The 22,650-nt window shown below is 38.1% G+C and overlaps 1 protein-coding gene across 3 annotated transcripts in view; it reads left to right on the top strand.

Annotated features, from left to right (window-relative positions):
• Positions 1-19,273, top strand: part of tlx2 (T cell leukemia homeobox 2) — a 28,053-nt gene extending 8,780 nt beyond the window's left edge. Inside the window, exons 2-4 of one of the 3 annotated variants that reach the window (XM_015343813.2) lie at positions 6,375-6,584; positions 7,629-7,866; positions 13,772-19,273. In XM_015343813.2, coding sequence (XP_015199299.1) covers positions 6,375-6,584; positions 7,629-7,866; positions 13,772-13,988 — 665 coding nt within the window. In that variant the 3' untranslated portion in view covers positions 13,989-19,273. Of the gene's footprint in view, positions 1-6,374; positions 6,585-7,628; positions 7,867-13,607; positions 13,698-13,771 lie in introns of those variants that run through there. The other 2 variants (XM_069188515.1, XM_006629103.3) reach the window with 2 other exon arrangements.
• The last annotated feature ends 3,377 nt before the right edge of the window (positions 19,274-22,650 follow it).

Below are 22,650 nucleotides of genomic sequence, written 5' to 3'. Positions count from 1 at the left end.
GAATTTGTGATGAACAATGTAAAGAGGTTCTAAGTATCCAAACTGCTTCTGCTCGTATAAAATTCCATTTGTGAAGTACACCACAAATGTCACAGCAAGAACAGCACAGGGAGCATAAACTGGGAGCGAATTAGCGATTCCAGCATAACCGCAGCGCAGACATAGCCGAACAGAAATAATGGTGCTGAAAACTGCACATTAATTGATTATTCAGCAGTTTGCAAAGTTGAAATATAGATGTAAGTGAGCCTCACTCCTCAAATAACATGGTGTGGATGTGCATGATAAAAAGCTCAGGTGGACTAGCGAGTGTCTCAAAAAACAGAATCATGCTATGATTTCGAGAGATTCCCAAAAGTCCCAAATGTTGATCGATGAAGACAGTAGGTACTTGTTGCCGCTGGATTGTAATGATCCCTTTAATAAAAGATGTTATGAAATGACCATTTTTATTTGAGAGGAAGAGTGTCTAAATATCGTATGGGTAGGACAAAGACAGAACAAAATGTAATCAACTCTACCTCTGCGACAGTGGAAGGAATCGAAAGGTGGATTCTTTATTATTAAAAAATAAAGTTTGACGAAGAGTCAAGTTGTAACAGTGGGAAAGGTGGCAAATATTTCAAATGCACATCGTTTAGGACTTGTCACCTCCCAGTAGTGTGAATGGTGCAAGAGACTTTTCAGTCATTGTCACATTTTCGGTGCTTATCAAAAGGTCATGGCGTACTTTTGAGGAGCAGTTGAGATCGGTTAAACTGAAAGTTGGGAATATCATACATGTATATTACCTCTTGCTTTGATTAGGTGGAGGCTGTTGCGTATTGTACTGTACTTAACTGGCTCAGTGACTGACCCATGCTGATGGCTCAGTGTTTATCTCTGAATTGGTTAAGGATATCGTTGAGTCAGACCCACTGAAGATTGTTTTTCACTGCCATGTCCATCACCTGAGCCCACAGTGTTTCTTCCGCGGGCGGCAGGGAGTCATCCAGAATGTTCCTGCTCGGCAGCTGGTTCTTCATGAGATTACAAGGCACCAGTCTCCACTCACAGCGTCATGCCTCAGTGCACATGAGATGAAAACACGACTCGGTCCGCATTCCTGCAAAATACATCCCAAAGACTAAATACGTCAAGTCTGTACCACAGAGTAAGTCAGATAAATAAGTACTTCTTAAAAGTTGAATTTCATCATTTAAATTGTTCAATTTGCAAGTTTCTTCTGTTTCGTGAAGCTCTTTGTTTAATTCTAGCTTGATTTCAGATGGATGGCAGAGTGACGGTTTCATAAAGCTGGGATCCTTCTGACTGTATAATAAATAGCAATAGATGTTGCTGGTATTATTCAATATCCCCTTTTGAATCTTTTACAGATATATTTATTAGATTGCACCAAAGGTAATATTCGCAATGGGGGAAGCAGGTCCTGTCGCAGAAAAGTGTTATTAAGTATAAATGATTTTGTTATAGGCTGAAATTTCTCTGAGGCAGCATTTATTTTTTGATATGCTGATACTAAATTTTATTACTTATAAGGATCGTTTAGTATTCTCTGTGTGAAGTCCCAAAGTGATTTGGAGATAGGAGCTTTATTTCCTGTTAAACACAGTACTGTGGTGTTAATGCTCGTTTGGGCTTGTGATAATGGCATACTAATAAGTGATTCATGTCTAAGTATGCATTTCTTCCCCTTGTGAGCAACAGGACTCAAATATCACATGCAGTTCAAAGGAAAACAGATTCCTAGTGAAATAAGGTTTTATGTGAGAATATGGATATGGTTCTTATCTGGCTCTTGTTTTATCATTTTGACATTGCTTAATTTATCCCATTAGCAGAGAGATTGTTTCCTTTCCTCTTTAATTTGGCTGTTTATATATTTGCAGAAACAACCCACATAAGAAAGCCATTTTTAAATTTTAATACTGGCATCATGGATGAACAAGGTTTTCATAGAGTGGCACTCTAAAATGTCCATAAATGGCAATTCAGAGGGAAGTATCAAATTTTCTAAATATTAAATCTGAAATGTAAACTACCACTGAATATCATACAAAGATTTGGTTATATGCTGGAGATAAAAAAACAAAAAATATTTTTATTGTCAATTAAAATGCTATTTTGAGATGCAGTACAATATGACTATCAATCTAGTTATCTTTTTATGTGTTTGTTATTTAATGTTTTGTTAAATTTGGTTGATTATTTTGAGCTTAACTACACAGTAGTAAAACCCATCAAGAATCCTGTTGTTGTTTTGGATTGTGTGACTGTCCTTTCTCTTTTCTGGTTCTAGTTATTTTTGTAAGGTTTTTGTTCTCAAATGTAATTCCACTTGGGTTTTAATAACTTGCTTTGATGATGGGAGCAGAGGACTGCATGAAATGAAAACAAGATCAGTAACAGTAACAAGAAACAGTAACAGATGTGAAAAAATAATATTTAATGCTGAATGCTGATCCTTCTTTTAGGACTACACAATGTTGTACTTGCAGCAATCTTGCTTAACCTCTGAGGTAGTCGTCCGTGTTTGAGATTTTACTGTGTTTCCCACTAAATTAACAAATTATGTCCTGTTATTTTTGTCAGAGTAAAATAGCCACGTAAACAATGCAGGCTAATCACGGGTTCATTATCTGTGGGACAATAAAATTGTCAAAGCAATTGAAATTCAAAAAGAAATGAGATACAATTCAAGAACGATATTTTTTTAATTGAAGATGATGTTCAATATAGAATAGCACAGGATTTTGCATGCAGGTAGTAAAAACAAATTAGAAATACAAAATGGGAAACACTGATCTAGATGTGGATACTTCTGAAAAAGACTTAGGTGTTCATGTCGACATGTCATTTCCATTTTGTAGATAACGTGTAGAAGCAATTATAAAAGGCAAACAAAATGCTAGGATGCATAGTTAAAATCAAGGGATATTATGTTAAAACTAATGCACCAGTAGAGCCTCAGTGTATTGTGTACAATTTTGGTCACCACATTATACATGAGATATCACTATTCTGGAATCAGTCTAGAGCTGAGCAACCAGATACACTGGGAGGCTTCAGAGAATGTTCTACACTGAGAAGCTGAAGGACCTCAACCTTTCTAGTCTGGAACAAAGCAAACTAAGAGGGGACCTAAAACCAGTATTCAAAATCCACAAAGGCACTTTGTCAACCCACTGGACTTCTTCAGTATCAACAGTGAAACATGAATCTGAGGGCACAAAGGGAAACTATGTGGAAATGGATTTATAACAGAGGACAAGAGGGGCTTCTTTGCCTTAAGGGTTGTGGAGTCTGGAACAAGCTACCCAGCCATTTTGTAAAAGCCAATACCCCGTTTTTTCATGAAATGACTGAAAATGGGCCAAATGGCTTGGTCTAACTTGTGACCCTTCTTAATGAAGAGTTTTGTCTTCGTTAGAATGCGGAAGCTACGCAGCAATTGTTGAATAAGATTTAAATGGAGATGGAGGAATGGCCAATTGGATTGCATGCCACATTACTAATCCTGCTGTTTTACTTGAGGCTTTAGTCTGCTCATTTATAGCCTTTGCAAAACTGAGCCGTGAAAATGGCAGTGGTACCTTTGCAACAGCTTACCAAGGTGATCTGTGAGATTGTCTCACTGTTTATCCTGCATCTGCAAAGCAGTTATTTCGCTGGCCTGTGGTACACAGCACAGTCTGTCTTAGCTCTCTGTGCTTTGCAGTGATATCACTGCTTTCACAGATGTTCACGAGGACAGTCAGAGAAAAAAAAAACATTGCAACAGCACTGCCTTTGCTACCATAACATCAAAGAAACTGAGGATCACATGAAAAGCTCAAGGTACCCCTCTTCCTTACTCTAGCAGATTAACAGAATGCACTGTCCTTATCTGTAGTCAGCACAGTCAACCACAACCCAAGCACAAAATGCAAAGCAGTCTTGAAGGCAGATCTTCTTTGGGGACTAAACTGATTTACAAAGCAGTGATAAACACAGTGGGACATGATTAACACAGCTGCAAGAGCATATTCATATTTTTAAAAACAAAACGCTCAAGGTGTAAGCGTGGTAAATTATTTACAAATAGGATTTGCTGGTTGACATTGTTTTGCATATTGCCTCTGGTGTTTAAGATTAAACATTAATATTTTACTTCACGTATTGTCACACACTTCTCTTTATTTTGTGTGCGTTCACAATTCCACGTATTCATCTCCATCTTAATTAACTTTTAACAGAAAATAGTTCCTTTTAAAATCAAGTTCTGAATTACCAGGTTTCTATAAATGTCCTTATACTCGCATGGAAAGGATTAAAACTTGTTTTAAAGTTCATGGAGCCTTTATTCCTTTATTTATTTGCCCTTTTTTGTCCCATCATACACGCCGGTATTGCTCTCTATTCATAGATCATTAGACTTAAAACTAAATTACTGAGATGAAAGAAATTAATATATTTTAGTTTGTCATGTTAAGGGTGGATTATCTGAATTGCACAAACACATGATTATATCTTATTGAAGCTGATATGTTGTATACCCATATGCTCTAGAATTAGAAGTTTCATATGATGTAATCTCAGCTTGGAAGTGAAAATCCAAGCCAGCAGATCCTGCAACCCAAAGCAGTAATGACAATTTCTCAATTCTTGTAACCTAACAAGCAGACAATTTTTTATTAGAACTGTTTGAGATTCCTCTCTGTCTCTCCGTATTTTTGTCTGTCTGTCTAAAGGGAATCATCAGTAAGGATTATGGCTTTTTAAGAATATGCACTCTATGAATTCATATTCACATCCATCATTCATTGTATCTAATTTCTTTGTTTTATTGATAGGACTCTTAAGTGTATGCTTGCAAGACAACATGGTTTTCGGCAGTATCTTTTTTATAATGTGAGTCACCAAATATGTCTGTTCTAGGCACAGGATAATGTTGCATATCATCTGGTGTCACAGAATACTTTTAATAATGTTGATTTAAGTGCCAAAAGAGTTGCTTATTTTGTATCAACCCCTAAAGCCTCTTTAGTGCAGATAAACTTGTAGTGCTTTCATTGAATGTGATGGAACAGCATTCAAACTCACAAAGCATCAATTTGTCATTACAATGCAGATGTTCCTTAGGGGCACAATCACAGATGTTTTTCCATGCCTTGTAGCTCCTGGTGCTCTACTTAAACAGCAGATACATTGTTCATCGTCTCATGCACTCATCTCCCATTGCTCCTTGTGGCTTCATATCAGCAGAAGAACACAACACAACAGATTAGGAGCCTTATTTTCCCTTGAACGCAATTTTAACACAGAGAGGACCAGAGCCAGAGCAGCTGTAGCAGAAGAATATTCTTTTTTAGATTCGTTTGGAAGACTACAGGCATTGCAGTGAATGTAACTTATTTTGGATTTCACATTTACAGTATATTTCTCTACAAACAAATTGCTCATTTGAACCTTGCATAAAGAAAAAACAAACAAACAAACAAACAAACAAAAAAAGGAAGTTGCATTTTTAGTTGCTTAGAGGCCAGAATTGCTGCCTTGAAGCACTGAGGTCCTGGGTTCAGTTCCTGGGGTGCTGTCTGTGTGGAGTTTGCATGTTCTCTCTGTGTCTGTGTGGGTTTCCTCCAGGTGCTCTGGTTTCCTTCCACAGCCCAAAAACATAATGGTAGATGATTTGGCTTCTGGAAAAAATGATCCCAGGTGTGAGCCCTGCGACTGGTGTCCTGTCCAGGCCATGTGCCCATTGCTTGCTGGGATAGGCTGTGGCTCCCCTGCCATTTCCCTTGAATTGGATAAAGTGGTTAGAAAATGGATGGACTGGAGTGTTATACTATAGTGTTCTTCAAAGTGTTTAATGTTTTCAGTACACTAATGCACAAAGGTCTAATGCAGAGAAATGTATAAAAACATGCTTTCTCTGTATAATTATGCAGTTATTGGAAAACATATCAATTAATATCTCTGAGTTATGTGTTCCTAAAAAGGAAAATTACAGAATGTGTTGACCCTTTTTACTGTAAGTCTGCTGTTTAGAATTTGAGCTGGGCATCGTTAAAAATACGATTATCTGTCTAGAGAGAAAGAAAGAGGGAAGATGAGAGAGAAAGGCTTAGGGATTCATTAAAGGACACGTTCTCTTTCTTTGGATTCCTTTTCTTTTTTCATTGAACAGTCATAACGTGCAATAACACAAACGCAGGTCATATCCTCACATCTTACAAAAAAGGTAAAAAAAAAAGTGCATTTAAAACCAGCGCATTGTTTCACAGATCAGCGTCACCTCATTCCATACAGTCAGTCGGGTCAATAGGAACCATTACCCAGGCCACAGACCTCCCAGTGGGTGGCTGACTGTATCTCCCTCTGTTATTCCTTAGCGGATCAGACTGTGGAAGGACCAGTCGGAGGCCACTCTGCAAGAACAGTGGCTACGTCCCTGGCTAGCCTCCACTCTGTTCCAGAAGGGGAGATCGGCAGGGCATCCACCTGGGGTTCTGTGGACATTTTAACCAAACACTATTACCCAGATCTTGCTTTTGGAGACAGTCCGCTATTGGACTTTCCATTTCTCAAGGGTGGCTGCCCAGGTGAGTTTAAATTTCCCCTGGATGGCTGTGTCTCCTCCCAGAGAATACAAGTGGGGAGACTCAGTTGTGTGCGGAAACGGGAGCTGCACACATTTGTCCTCTGAGGCCCCTGTCTGTGAGAAATCGCAGTTAGGGAAAGCATACATTTTTTGTAACACAGCCCGAAGCAATGGGTTACTTCCCGTCCATTACAAAAAATCTGCAAAAAAAGTGCTTCCTTCCATCGAAAAAGTAATGGCGGATGTCTTTATGGGTCACCATCACTGTGAGTTTTCTATGTCACACTGTGAGGACTGCTTTTGAATCCTCTTGATTCCATCTACAATTTCCTCTTTGAAAATCCATATTAAGTCCATTTAAAGAGTCCATTTTAAACCTCAACATTATGTTCAAACAAAAAAAAAATATAGCATTAATTTATTACCCGTTTTCCATACCTACTGTATTTTGACTTTCACTGACCTATTCATACTTTTTGAAACTATTCAACAAATTCTAATCTGGAGTAAAAGCTTGGAAGGTTTTCCTGTAACATTTAAGTTGTCTTCCTGTTCTCTTCTTTTATTTTATTCTTATTCTAGTTTAATTTATTTGTAATAATTACCCTGCTCCTGAAGTGACTGGAGGTGAATTTACTCTTCTGCCCTTTTCTCTTCTTTATGCTCCTGGGAGCTTTGCTCTGTGGCATTGAAGCAGAAGCTGGAATGGTGTGTTAGCCGTGTTTTTTCTTCCTCTGTCCTAATGATGACCTGAACGAATTCCTCCTGCAGACAGCTATCTATGTTTCCCTCTTTTAATGTTGAAAACATTCATGTTCAGATACAGTACACCATGTGGAGTGCTTCCCAGAATGTGTGTGGAATGATTCTCTTTCTAATTTTATGCATATGTAATGCAGAACATTACTGGGAAAATACTCACAAAATGTAACATTATGAATCAGGGGAAAAAAATAATTTCTTCTTCTTTGACGCATTGTTCCCCCACCCCACGCTGGCACCATGTCATAATCAGCCCTTAAGGATATGTGTTCATTTTCGGCAGCTGCCCTGTCACCGTTTTCAGTGACCCGGAGGATTGGTCACCCTTATCAAAACCGGACGCCCCCAAAGAGGAAAAAGCCCAGGACATCTTTCAGCCGGGTGCAGATCTGTGAGCTCGAGAAACGCTTTCACCGGCAGAAATATCTGGCTTCTGCTGAGCGAGCTACTCTGGCCAAGGCCCTGAAGATGACAGACGCACAAGTCAAGACCTGGTTCCAGAACAGGAGGACAAAGTGGCGGTAAGACTCCTTGAGGGGCGATCCCTTCGCTGCGTGCCTGCAGTGCCTAGCGTGTTCTTTGCATGGTACCCTGCTATTTCTTCAGTAACACCCAATAAGAAAGTCTTAAACGCATAAACTGTTTGATTGCAAAGATTGCATATTCTGTTCTTCTTAATGAATCAGGCAGAATTTGGAAACGTTTTTCAAAACTTTAGAATAATCTAATAAAATGAAGTCATGGGCAGAGTTTTTCCTGGAATCTTTTTCAACCTGTGGTTATGTGCCTGCTACCTAAATTAAGGTCTGTTGCCTATCCTTGAAATAGGTTGCTCATTTTTGATTTGAGTATTAAACTTTTGAGAACAGAAAGGCTATTTCCCATATATTTTTATGTGTAATTGTCTAAAACAATCTCAATAAAGAGAAGTACCAGTACTGTCAGTTTTAGTTACTTTGTGACAAATACAGACAGAAGTATAAATATATAATAATAATTTAGCTAATAAATTATTAATAATAAGAATAATTAGCTAAAAACAAGCTATATTTGTTTCTTGGACACAAACACTTATTTCTGTTAAATGCATATTTAGAACTTATTGATGCTCTTTAAAGAATTATTTTCACCATTACATAATCCCCACACACTCAAAACCACAATTTACGAAATCATCTTTTCTTTCTTTTCCTGTCTTTGTTGAATGAAATAATTCATACTTCTTTAACATGACTTCTTGCATTACATTGCACCATTCCAAAATATATCTGCTTTTTTATTTTCTATTACTGAGGAAAATACAGCTTTTTGGTTTGAAAATATTGGCAAGACACTGAGAAATGTTGTAAGCGCAGAGACCACCCAAACATTGCTCACAGCATCAAGAAGATTAAATTATTCCCCCTGCAAATTCACCTAGTCCCTCTTGAAAATAAAAACAATAATGTGGTTTTGCTTAGCTCTGCTCATTTTCTTTTTGAAGGACACAATTTTACTTGACAAAGCAAAAATACAGTGGCTATTAAAAGGTTTCCTGGGCCATTCTGTCCAAAAAATATTGACCCAGGATTCTAAATAATGGAATATCATTCGCTTAGGAAAGGTTACACTAAGCTACTCAATTTATCGGTCTTTGACCGGTATAGTAACTTGTTAAAAGGGGTGCATACCTGAGTTCAGATGTAGCTTTTTACTTTGAACTTTATAAGCAAGGCAGAGTGTGGGGTCATATTCTAACAATAAAAGTTGTCTTTGTAGTAAGTTGTAACACTCCACTAAGGATTTAGGAACAGTACTTTTAAGGCAATCTGAGGTTCTCATGACTGTTCAAGCCAAGAGCAACAGATTATTTAGCTCAGGGTGGATTTCTTTTCATATTTAACCCTACGTTATGTTACTGGGATTGATTTCACATTGCCAATAAAAATTACTCACAGTAATTTGATCTGTCTAGCAAGTATGCAGCCGGAATCTGATGGGAGAGTTTGAGGCACATGAGTGATGGAAAATATTGGACCTTAGACGTCTGTGTCACAATGAGCAGACATGTATTTATTTCGGCTGGATGTATTTAATCAAATTATTTTCATGAGGCAGTGCCGTGGTGTGTTTTTTTCAATGATATCATTAAAGCTTTGGATGCGTGTTGCAAATAACCAGAAAAGGTTGATTTAAAAACAAAACAGGAAATCAAACCGAAATGATTTTTGCTTTTTTAGAATTGAAGAAGTGAAATGATGTGAAGTGAAGATACAGTACAACCCATTTTTTATTTAATTGTTGTTCGGATCTGTCAGTTAAAAAGCCCTGCATACGAACACATTTCCAACAACACCAATACCAACAACAGTGATTTTTATTATTATTATTATGATGATAATGATGATTATGATGATTATTAACATTAACTAGAAGCAGTGAAAGATCCTTTCATTATTTAATAAAACCACAATGTACATGTTTAGTGTTCAAGTTTTTAATAGTCTTGACTTCTTTTCACGTTGTATGTGAGAACCTGTCATAACTGTCTTTTCACAGGAAGAGCATGTAAAAGCTCATTTTGCCATGATGCAGTTTAAGTGTTAAAATTGTAGTGTCTTTTTCATTATTTAATTGGAATTATGATAAACAATTTTAAACACAGACTTTTTCATAGGGAGCCCAATGGAAAAAACACACCGCCAAACAATTTTCATAAACTTAATTATTAAACAAATAAAATAATAATATGAGCAGGTTGTTAGTTACACTACAACCTGGACTACAACACAAGATTTCCCAATAGTGTGTTTTGCCTTTCTGGTATGTAAAGAAATCAACATGATTCACTGAAAACTTTCAGCCCCTTTATTTTAAATAAAATCTGACATTCTGGATTTAACATGATTTACCTGAGATAACTTAGTTTACTCAGCTGTAAATTTTAAACTATTTTACTCAGTACTGATTTGGATTGACATGTTATGGTCTGAACTTGTCAGATCGCTGATACCGATCAAGGCTGGGTCTGGTCAGTCCTGGGATGGGAGACCTCCTAGGAAAAACAGATTGTTGCCATGAGTGAATTTAGTGTACCTGTAGGTGACACTCTTCCCTCTAGACTGGATTTCCAAACCAATGCCCCAGTATAGTGTATAGTACTTGTCACGGACGTCCAAAGGGACTAACCGTGGGGAGCAGGACCATATGCGTAGACCCATATGCGTAGCGGCCCATATGCGTAGCGGCGAGACGGGAAAAAGGCCTGGGCTCATTAGTGCAAAGAGTTCAGGAATGCCGTATAGAAACCTATGCCCTCAGGGAGCGGACGTGGGGCGCCCTGGTGCTAGGCGGGTCTCAGGACATCCGAACATCAATGCTGAGCGAGGACAGAGTGCAAGACCCGGAAATATATAGCCCAAGGGAAAGAGAGGAACAGGAAGGACAGCAGACCGGAAACTAGGGACAGGACAGAGAAGGAGCGCCCTCTGGCTACAGAGGGCATGACAGTACTGTGGACACTAAACTGTATGAGGCGTTGTCCTTCAGATGAGACATTCAACTCATCCTGAAAACTTGGCCGTTGTAAAGTTTAGTTCTTGGCCTACCTACAGTTCTGAAATAGGTGAATGAATTTCTTGCTTCTCCACCTGATCTGCTGTGCAACAGGGCATCTAGCACCTAACGGCTAAAAAACCTGCAACCCAGATGGGGCTGCACTTGAGTGGTGGATGAAGTGGGACCCTTCTTATTTTGTAAAGTGCCTCCCGTGTAAAGAGCCAATGGTGAAAATCACTGTGTGAGGAGGATTAGTAGGATTCCTTGCGCACTCAAACCTTCTGTGACCAGTTCCCTTATCTTAAGTTTGATCTTTATGTTATCAGAGTTTACACTTTTTGTGTTTTCAAGCACGGCAGCAGATTTTGACTCGGGGTTGCAAATGAAAGGGCACAAAAGGAATCATCTTTCACCCACGGTTTCCGCTATTTTTTTCTCCCGTCCCATTTCACAACACACTCCCCAGCACGGCCGCTTGCTGGATGGGCCCTGTGCCGATTTGGGAACTGCAGATTACAATACGTCATTTTTGAAAGAACATGTTTACAGGAACATTTCAGCCGCTGCTGTAGTAATTGGTGTTTTTTTAAAGACGTCCCCCCTAAAGGCTGTTACAGAGGTTTATCAGGGAACTGTTAACTGATGGTGGCTTTCTCAAAGTGCATTTTACAACAACAACAACAACAACAACAACAACAAGAATCATCAGTATTATCACAAAACTTTTATTTACCAGGCACCATTCCAAACCCAAGGACACTGTACATCATTAATAAAGAAAAAGACAAAAAAATAAAAGTAAATGAGGAAAAAAGACAAGAGTATACAGGTTTTTACAGGTTGACTGTAGGCAAACGGATGTAGACCTTGGTAAAAAGTTAGGTTTGTAGCTTAGATTTGAAGAGAATTAAAAAAGTTGTCTCTCGTAAAGTCTGAGGAAGAAGCGACGGTCAGTAGTTCCTTGTACTATTGCTTCATGCACTGCATTAAAAAAAACACTGATAATGACGTTTACTTCATGTGTCCACATTTCCTATCTGGTAAGTCTGAAGGTGAAATAAGATAATCAGAAAATTAAAAAATATTGCTTTAAGAGCCAAAGGCTTCCTCTCATTTGTAACCAGTCTTCTATTCTTGTGAACACAGATGTAATAATTCTGTCATTTGAATTCAACAGTAGCCTGTTCTTGCAACTTCATTGCTCTATGTTTTTATTTTTAATAATAAGAGAGTAACTCTTTTCCATTCATGTTATTTTGGAACACACTTGTCAGGACACATTTTGTCCTTTGCTTTGTGTAGTTTTGATTTAGACCATTACATTTTCACTTGTTGGAGTTATATCTTGACCATCAGCTGATGAGTCACATTTTTTATAACATTGTGCAGGTCCCTACATCTTAATACCTCTGCAATCAGGAAACATGCGGCTATGGGTTTTGTTCACAAATCTCTGACTTTATTGTGTTTGCTTTCTGATTTCTTTTAAAGGGCTGGCTAATTCTAAAGGCAAACAGGTCTTCACTAGCAAGTCTTCTTTTTCAAAGGAGGAAGGAAACAGTTTTCATGCCTTTTGCAAATAAGGAGAAAATAAGGGTTGCGAATAATTTGAACAGCACGTATAAATGGAGACACTGAAAAATGAAATGATTACTCACGTTAAACTGACAAAACACACTGCAAGGTTCAATGCTTTTAAAAGATATTGATGTTGAAGTTGGAGAGCTGTTTGCAAGCATGTTACAGTCTGCCTTATGCTTCATTTGGAAGAAATGGAATCAAGAACCTTTTCTTTTTTAAAGAACACAAATTGATTGACAAACTGTAGTGTGTCTCTTTTAGTGTTGTATTTTTTATGTTCTATATCACATTGCCACATTACCATTTTCTATATTTAAACACTTGATGAATGTGATATATATCATCTGAATGTTCATTCAGCAATAGGAATATATATATAAAAGTATATATATTCACGTTCATTATTATTTATTAACATTGGACTGATTAACAATTGGTACAATTAACAACAAAAGAAAATCCTTGATGTTTCAACACAGATATACATTATTTCAATTCAGTCAAATAACTTGGTACAGTGTATTGCGTTAATACTGTTACATGTGTTACAGTGTGCAGCTACACATGGTTAAAAATAAACTAAAAAACAATTTTGTATATTTGTAAATCATTTTCATTCTCACCTCCTTCATGCCCATTTCCTCCCTGCTCCCTGCCTCTTCATACCTACTGTACTCTGTCTTTTGTTCTCCTGCCTTACTGATCTGATGGACTCCCTCTCTCCCTCACACCTGAAGAAGGCTCCACAGCCGAAACATTGTGTTTCTTTTCTTTTCCTTTCAGCTTGGAAAAAACCTTTACTTGTTCCTTTAAAGTCTACGCATGCTGAAGCAGCTACCCACCTGAACTTCTTTTGTACATAATGACATAGACAAATGAGTAGTTCAGATCATTACCTACACAGAGTAAGGAAACCGGTTTGGCCCCCTAAGGGTCTTCCCAGGTTTCAAAACTTTTCACATTTCAAGTTTCATTTCCATGTTTTTTTTAACGCAATTCCCAGCACATCTCTTTTCCAAGGAACACTTTCAGAGCAATCGTTATGTAAAACATCATGCGAGAGAATGTGTGTTGTTAACTAAAAAAGAAAATACAAAGCTTTTCCTTTTCTAGTGTTTTAATATCTTTCACCTATATCTTTCAGGAGAGCAAGATTTTGAAGGGACCTGTGGAGGCATAGTAATAACTATGTTATAACTAAGACATAAGTATGTAATAAACACAGATAGTAATTTAATATATTAAACTGTAATGAAACTGCCTAAATGAATGAAGCTCATTCCTTTTCCTTTTTTTCTGGCACTAAAGGAGGCAGACCGCTGAGGAGAGAGAGGCCGAGAGGCAGCAGGCTAACCGCTTAATGCTACAACTGCAGCAGGAGGCCTTCCAGAAGACTCTGACTCAGCCCCTGCAGCAGGACCCCCTCTGCCTACACAACTCCTCCCTCTATGCCCTGCAGAACCTCCAGCCCTGGGCTGATGACAACAAAGTCACCTCCGTCACATCTGTTGCTTCTGTGGTCTGATGAACAAATGCAACCTACTGTAGGGCAAAATAACATGAGACAGGCCAGAAACTGAAAAACACCCTACCTCCCAGCACTCGCATGGGAGATTATGGGTTGGAGTGGGCTTGCATTTGGACAGAACTGTTACCAGGCCTTCGTCATTGTAATTTCCTCCTCCTCAGAGCTTCGGCAACTCAACAGACCGAAGCAAGCTAAACACTTTGTACATTTTTTGTATGTTAAAACAGTCTTTTTTTTCCACCTTGACACTGAAATGTTAGGACTGCTGTGATCAAGAGAATGACCAGGACTTGATTTTACTACACTACCCTCTGTGTTTTTTATGATGCAAAATAATTCAGTTCACACAAGCTGTATGCAACAATTCAGGCCAGGAAATTACTTGGTGTCAAATTGCTGTTAAACTAGGAGGCCTAGTTGAAAAAGAAAAACCAAGTCTCAGAATATTGCAGTGCTTGAGATGTATTGCTGAATATTAGCCCATTTCTGACCCCAGCATTTTCATATTACCTTTGAGTAGCCCTTGTGTTCTGCAGAGTCAGTGAGAAGATAGCCCCAACCAATGTGGAATCCTTGAGTCTTTAATATGTGTCCACAAAGCCTGAATTAACACCTCGTAATGTTGGTCAGCAAGTAACACCAAAGTTCTGCATCTGTCACACTTCAGTGCTCTTCTGTCTGCTTTTTTGTAGAAATATGCAGTGTGCAGTATGATCCCCATTCCATTTTTCTGTGGCCTCAGGGTTGCTTCTGAGGAAGTGCATGCCGTTGAAAGTCCTTTTCTTGGGAAAGAGTTTTCCTATGACAGACAGTCTTGCAAGTGGTTGTCCTTCTCTTTAAAATCAGAAAATATTTGTTTTTAATCTTTTCCAGATGTACTATGGTACACCAGACAAGGTATGTGAGGCTAAAGCTAATTGAATCACATGAAAAATGAAAAAGAAAATACTCAAAAGAAGCATTTCAGAGTAGAAATAAACCCAAAACATTGTTCATCTACAGCACATCTGGTGCTTTCTTTGCAACACCATCCACCACACCTGCAGTCTTTAAGTCCTCCAGTGCTACACTCTCCAGTGACTTGAGTCACGTACACCTATGAGCAAGGACGTCTTGATAGTTCTTTAACTGGAATTGAAACAGAAGCTTTGGTACTAATTTAGAAAACATCTTCTTAAATACTTAGACTATTTGAACAAATGTATGGTAACAAAAACAAATGTGTTGCTTCACATGCCAGCTCTGGTAGAAATTGCATCTTAAAGTCCATTTTCACAAGATCATCCATCGATTTCCTAATTGCTTTTCCAATTCAGAGTCAAGGGGAGCTGCAGCCTATCCCACCAGACAAAGGGCACAAGACAGGATATACACCCCGGACTAGACACCAGTCCACCGCAGAGCGTGCACAGACTCAGACACTGACTTACACCAGGGCCAATTTTCCCACAAGCTAATTAACCTACCAGAATGTTTTTGGACTGTGGGAGGAAACCAGAGCACCTGGAGGAAACCCGCATGAACATGGGGTGACCATACAAACTCAATGCAGATAGGCCACCAGGTCCGAAATTGAACCCAGGGCCCCAGCACTGTGAGGCAGCAATGCTCACCACTGTGTCAACATAATCCCTGTTTTTGAGAGATTATCTTTTACATTTTGATACACATTTGTAAAAATATGGTCCCTGTCCATCTTAGGAATAAAAAAAAACAATAAGCTGTCTAAATAAACTTGATCATGCGGCATCAGGGGTTTCTAAATTTCCAGTGAACCACATTGCAACATGTTATCATGTCCATAAATACAAGAACTGGGGTAATTTAAAATCAGTCTTTCATACCCACAGTCCAGCAGGTTTTACAGAACCTAAGAACCAGGCAATTTCACTTCTTATATAGATCAGTGGTTCAATTAAGTAATTGTGCTCTTAAGTCCCTGAGTTGCTCGATTCCTACACTCCTGGAGAAGCATACCTTTTGAATAGAGACATGCTCTGTACTGTTGTGAACAATTAAGTGACTTTTCATCCATCAGTCTTCAGAACCAATCATAAAAGCCCCTGACTACTGGTCTTAATCAGTGACCATAGCTCCTGGTCTTGTGTTTTATTCCACCTGAACTTTAAATAATATAATTGAATACATTTTTGTACAAGTGGCCTGCCCTGCTCCTAACCCCAAATCCAGCTATTGAAGGCCAAACCCTGCTTCATTCAAGAAACAGCCTGATATGATCTTTGGATCGATTAGCTAACTACCAAACAGCCATGATGGTCCAAACATCCTCTCATTTGTAACCTTCTTTATGTTCTTATGTTTCTGAATGTTTAGCAATTTATGTGCGACTACGTAAGCAGGGGATTTATGCAAGTATGCATTAGAGATTAATTGAAATGGAAATATCACTCTTTAGCTGTGAATAACCATGAGGAGTTGCTCATGCCTTCATTCAAATCAGTTTGGGGAAGTGTATTTAAAACTGGGAGACATATTTATAAATACAAGGTTGTGGGAAGACATCTGAAACTTTCATTCAAGAAACAGCTGAATGGGTTCCTCTTGTCTACAAAATATATGTTCTTACTTAATTAGCTGCATTGAGTGAATATTGAGTGTTATAAATGTGAGGTTCTCAGTCCAGCTGACCTCTCAGTTACACAATTTGATCTTTATTGACTTGATTTTTGGATTTGACTGTTTTAAGGTTTTAAAGGTGTTGGAGTTTGCCTTATAACTACTTACTTCATAAGTAAAATACATTCCCAAAATGTCTGCCCACCCCCTTAAAAAAACTTGAAGTATTCCAATCAAGAATCTTGTTAGTTCAATTAAGGCTCCAGTTAGGTAATTAATCATAGCTGGAATGACAACCCACTGGTTCAAGGTCCTCCAGAACTAGGATTGTAACCTGTGTTCTCAGTCTTCACAAACTTTCAGGGTGAGTTACCTGATTGATTCTGGTTCTCCAGGTCCAGGGTTAGCCACCAGTGTTATTGGTTTAATAAGTGTGAATGACCACTGCTCGTCCAGGTCTTCAGCCACTCAGGACTCTATATTCCTAATAGCCACAGGGCTGCAGCTCTCCTGGACCAGGACTGATGACCCGTGGTCCAACACTTGCTCTGACTTCATTGCTTTTCAAATCTAATTGTATCGTTCCAATTAATCGTACGGCATGCGTCTCCTCCCAGTCTTTGCAGTTACTTAATCAAAATCCAATCAAAATAATCAAATCAAAAGCTAATTTGTTTAGCGGAAGCATTTTAAATCATTTTCAGCTGGTGAAACTTGCAGTTCCCAGTTTGAAAGAAATAAGAGTTCTTCCTTCATATGCCACATGTGATCCAGTTCAGTCCTCTTATGTGGATCAGGGAATAATTCTATAGGGTAATCTAGAACATCCATCCAAATACTTACAAGCCCAGGAGAGAACATTCACACAGACACACCCAAGGCCAGAATGAACTAAGCCCCCTACTTCTGTCATTAGCACAAACCGCCATGCCTCTTATAAGAAATTAGAAATTAAATGAGTTCACTTAAGAAATTGAGAGGTCTGCTAGACTAAACGTCACAAGAGTCATGAAAACCAGAATTGGTAGTCCTTCCCCTACAAAAAGATTCAAGCCTCTACTAAGTCATAAAAATACCTATTAATTAATGCCTCTTTGGAGAACTTTAAATGTGTCATTTTAGCACTTGCTTTATGATGTACTTAATTGTCCTGGTTAAGGAAGAACAATCTTTTTACTTAGGACATATCCATCTCACTATTATTGTTGATTTGTTTTTTCTTGCCTAGATACAATGATCAAGTTATATCAGATCGAAGAATTTAACAGAAACCACAAATTAGGTAGATTACCCGCAAGGAAGGCTGTCAGTACAGTTCATTTAAAGGATTGTGGGTTTGTCAAGAAAATTAACATTTGTCTTCACTGAGAAAAGTGTCAATCTGCAAACCATTCTTCATGATGAAAAAATGTTTTTGAAGAATTCTTTTTTCTGAGCATTGAAATAAGCAGAAAACAAATTACTCTAAAATAAAGTTTAATATTTCAAAAGCTTGAAGTTATATATTTTAAAAACAATTGATTTCTTTGCATTCTATTTGTATGGCTGAAGGTCGTGGGTTATTGTCTGGTATATTACCTGGCATTACCTGGTATATTATTATTGGTTACATCATTGATTACATTATTTCCTGATATAATCAAACTGGCTCTCAGAATATTTAAAGGAAGTAAATTGAACAATATTTAAAAGGTATCTGAGGCAAGCCCCTGCTGGTTTTGCCATTTCAAACATGCAAATGGACTTGGTTTAGTTTCTTGTACAGGTCACATTAAAAAAAAGTGAAGACATGGATGTAATTAACTTAGGAACCTCTCAGAGGGTTATTACCCAGATAAAATGATCAAAGCAATGGAGATGAGTACCCAAGGACTGATATACTGTATGTGGAGAACAAAGTGTCCTTCAGACTCCTCTGTGTTTGGTTTATTAATAACAGTGTAAAAGCTTGTTAGGAGAGAAGTGTGACACTTTTGCTGAGCTGATTTCATTATTTAAGGAACTTGAGATATTATTTTTGAACCCAAACTCCATCTCCACACACACACACTCATTTTCCATGACCATTCTTCAGTTGGAGATTATTTCAGCTTTGTAAATAACATGGGAATATTTGTTTTAATTTTTTTTGCCCTTTTCTGAACTTTCACCCAGATTCCATGCAGAGAACACTACAATATTATTCATTTCCATTTATTAAGTGCATGTGAGTTTTACGTTGCACATGACTTTAATGGAACTGGCTGATAATTTTGAAATTGTTTGTTTTTCTGAACTTCGTGTTCCAGAGCCTACAAGAGTTTGCTCCATGCAATAAAAATGGTCTAATGGAAATTTGGTCACTTTCATTCCTGAATGGTTCCGTAAGATTGAGAGGCATAAGTAAATTATACATAGTTAACATTTGTTAAGAAGAAAAAAAATGTTTTTATCATGCAAACTTAAAATGTAAGTAAATTTGAACTGTAAAAATATCTGTCCCAAATAACCTGTTCTCTACTCAAAATCAAAATTACAACAGAAAATAGAGATACCTGATGGGTATCTGCTCTTGTGCACTTCTGGTTCAACTGTGACCAGTTAGAAGTTCCTTTATAAGAATTCGCTATTGTAGTACTCAAGTGACATGATTTGTACTCAAAATTATGACCTTTTATGAATATATGTATTGTATGATAAGAATAAAAAAATGCATAATCACTTCCTATGTAGATAAGCTGTTATTTAGGAATATGTTAAAATGTGCTTCTTTTGTTTTTTCTGCCATTATGTACATATATTTATATAATGGAAAATTACTTTACCTAAATTATTATGTGTTCTCCCTTTTTTTTTCCTCCTGAAGGGCTGGAGCAATAGGACAATCCGTTACTAATTTTGTACCTTCATCCAAGTTTTGAAATTGAGTGAGCGTCTGAGAAATGTTTTCACCAGCAAAACCGTAAAGCCACGAGACTGAACGTACTGTGTTGATGTGCTTCAAGTATCCTGTTGTTTGGCAGCCAGTGAAATTATCCTTCAGTATCTCTGCCTCTGCAAGTGTAGTTTGCAGGGCACTTTTTTCATTCACTGTGATCATCTGTAACAGAGTAGAGAACCATCGACTGTTGTTCTGTCTGTCGACTAACTAACCATTGACTGTTAAAAGGTGGACATGTGGCTCATCTGCTTATTCAATTGCTTGTAGAACATGAACAAGCCCTTTCCTAAGTATATTTGCATAATAAAAGGTCATTAGTTGTGTTAAGACACACAACATCTCTTCACTGCAATTCTCAGTGTGGACATTTGACGCCTTAGTTTTTTTGTTGTATCATTTGTTGATTTATGTTTAAAAATTAAAAGATTACTGAGACATCTCACTTTCACCCAGTGATGATTTAGCAAACTATTTGTAATTTCATGTCCTCTGGTGCATTGAGTTAAGGAAGCCTTTTTCTAACTGACTGGCTTAAATTGAATATATTTTTCTTTTTCTCAGGGCATGCCCATCTTGAAAGGTACATTCTTGAGTCCTGTTTTTTTGTACTGACAGTTTCACAGGACATAAGACTTTGCCTTGACTTCATGATCAAGCAGTTAAGAGTCCTGCACAGATAATGGTGCACTGTCCTTTGAGGAATTTGGGGAGACAGAGACAGCTGAGAATCAACAACTGGTTTGATTTTGCATTCTCATTACTTATATCTAGTCCATTGATTTAATTGTGATTTAATTTAACTGAGTCCAAATTGTCAGATGTGTTTAATAACAATTCATTTCAATTCATATTTATTTTCTCATGTAGTATTACTCACATTATGACAAACTACATTAATTTAAATGTTGTTCTGTTGGTTCATACTATGTTGGACATCTGTTTTCCATTGAAATACTAAATGATTTACTGATGTTGTTTTTCTGGTCTTGTTCTTTTGGTATGTAAGGTTAAATAGGGTCTTGGACAAAACAGTAGTTAAAAGAATCATAACTATTTATAGAGGTTGGAACCACTCGAGTTCTGGTCACCTTGTCATGTAAGAACTAAAATCAAGTCTAATGCTTAAAGATCCTGGTCTTACAGAGTATGAAGACCTGAACCATCAGATCTGAAGTGTATTCATGCAATAAACCTTTAAGATAATCTGAAGATTCCACTTAAGATTTCACCAAGAATGGGAGATACTATACTGTATATGCTGATATAGAGAAATTTCAGTCAGCACCTGAGCCACAGGAAACTAGTGATAGGTTTAGAGGGACAATACATAAGAATTACCAGAAGAGACTGAGGTCTTTTATATTAAATATAATGTGCGACATCCAGCAAGCGTGCTAAATTGTTTCCAGTATCTACTACCAGATTTACCAGTTTTTCAATACAGACGTACTGTAGCAAGTGGGAATAACCTCATTCAGCAGCAACTGTTTCCATTAGAAAAAAATATTTTCTGGTCAAATAAAAAAAAAAATATTGAGAATCAGAGCTTTGTTATTTAAGGACTGCATAGGAAAGAGCTAATCTATTGGAGATCCTTACCAAAGACAATTTAGAACTAGAGACAGCACATATTGCAGTTTTGGGAAGATTGTGCAGACAGTCATAATCAATACCCCGGCTCTCAGGTGAATACTGATGTTTGGACTAGATAGCACTAATATTGCAGTTAATGGTATTATTATAGACCATGGATTCAACCCTAGTCCTGGGGAGCTCCCGCCCAACAGGCTTAACACTGTACAGTAGGTCTGCATTATATCCTCAGTCTCTGAAGATATGAAACACATCCATTCCAATTGATTAAACAGGTGTCAAAATTATGGAATTTAGAGATTATTTAGAATTTTTTCAAAAAAGTATTTTTAGACCTCAAATTAAACACTTTACTTGATTGATTAATCAATAGCTTACAGGTTTGGACAATCTTTAAAATCAGGTGACCTATAAAATTAACAGGATTGTGGCTTTCCGGGACCTGGAGTCCTGGGATAGAGGTCCCTGTTATAGACTAACTTCTGACCAGAGTTGCTTAGTACAGTAACAAAACAAGCTGTTAGAACTCAGTAATTTTGAGACAGAATAAGAGATAAGGCCCATTGAGTCTCAAGAAAAGTACTTCTGATGATCTGAAGTTGCACAGCCAGTCCACAGCAAATGCAGTATTCTCCAGTCACCCTGCACTGGCAGAGAGACTACTGTTGTGGCAATGAGATCTGGCAAGGCACAGTATTAACCATCCCTCACCAGGGTAAGACAATCAGGCAGAGAGAATTTTCTTCTTGGGAAGCAGGCAGGAGCAGGGCCAGGAATGGACAAAGGCGGTCACAGCCAACCAAAACCGGACAGGCTAACTATGAACTGAACATGCAGTAGTATCAGAATCCAGCAATGAAAGTCCCAGCTAACTGAAGGGCCGCTCACCCTGTGGTCCATGTAGGTCCTAATGCCCCAGTATAGTGACGGGGACACTATACTGTAAACAGACACCGTCCTTCAGGTGAGATGTAAAACTGAGGTCCTGACTCTCCATGGTTATTAAAAATCCCAGGGCGTTTCTCAAAAACAGTAGGGGGTGTAACCCCGGCGTCCTGGCCAAATTTCCCATTGGCATTTACCAGTCATGGCCTCCTAATAATCCCCATCTATGAATTGGCTTCATCAGTCTGTTCTCCTCCCCACTGAGAGCTGATGTGTGGTGAGCGTTCTGGCGCACTATGGCTGCCGTCGCATCATCCAGGTGGGGGCTATACATTGGTGGTGGTGGAGGGGAGTCCCCATTACCTGTAAAATTCTTTGAGCAGAGTGTCCAGAAAAGCGCTATATAAGTGTAAGCAATTATTATTATTATTATTATTATTATTATTGTTGTTATTATTATTATTATTAAAGAACAGGCACAGGTGCTGCACAGTGAGTTAACACGCAAGCAGTGAACTGCAGGAAGCAGCACAAAAGTGCCAGCAAACTGCAGCAGTATCTAATAGCACAGAGAACAGAGACGGAGGAAACTCTCAGCTCACCATGACCGCTCTGTCTGGAGAAGAACCTGTAGCAGAATGAGACAAAAACAGGGGATAAGGCGAGAGTTGCACTGAGAAGACA

The sequence above is a fragment of the Lepisosteus oculatus genome, chromosome 1 (genome assembly GCF_040954835.1).
Source record: "Lepisosteus oculatus isolate fLepOcu1 chromosome 1, fLepOcu1.hap2, whole genome shotgun sequence".
Taxonomy (NCBI): Eukaryota; Metazoa; Chordata; class Actinopteri; order Semionotiformes; family Lepisosteidae; genus Lepisosteus; species Lepisosteus oculatus.
This window is presented reverse-complemented; position numbering and strand designations above follow the sequence as displayed.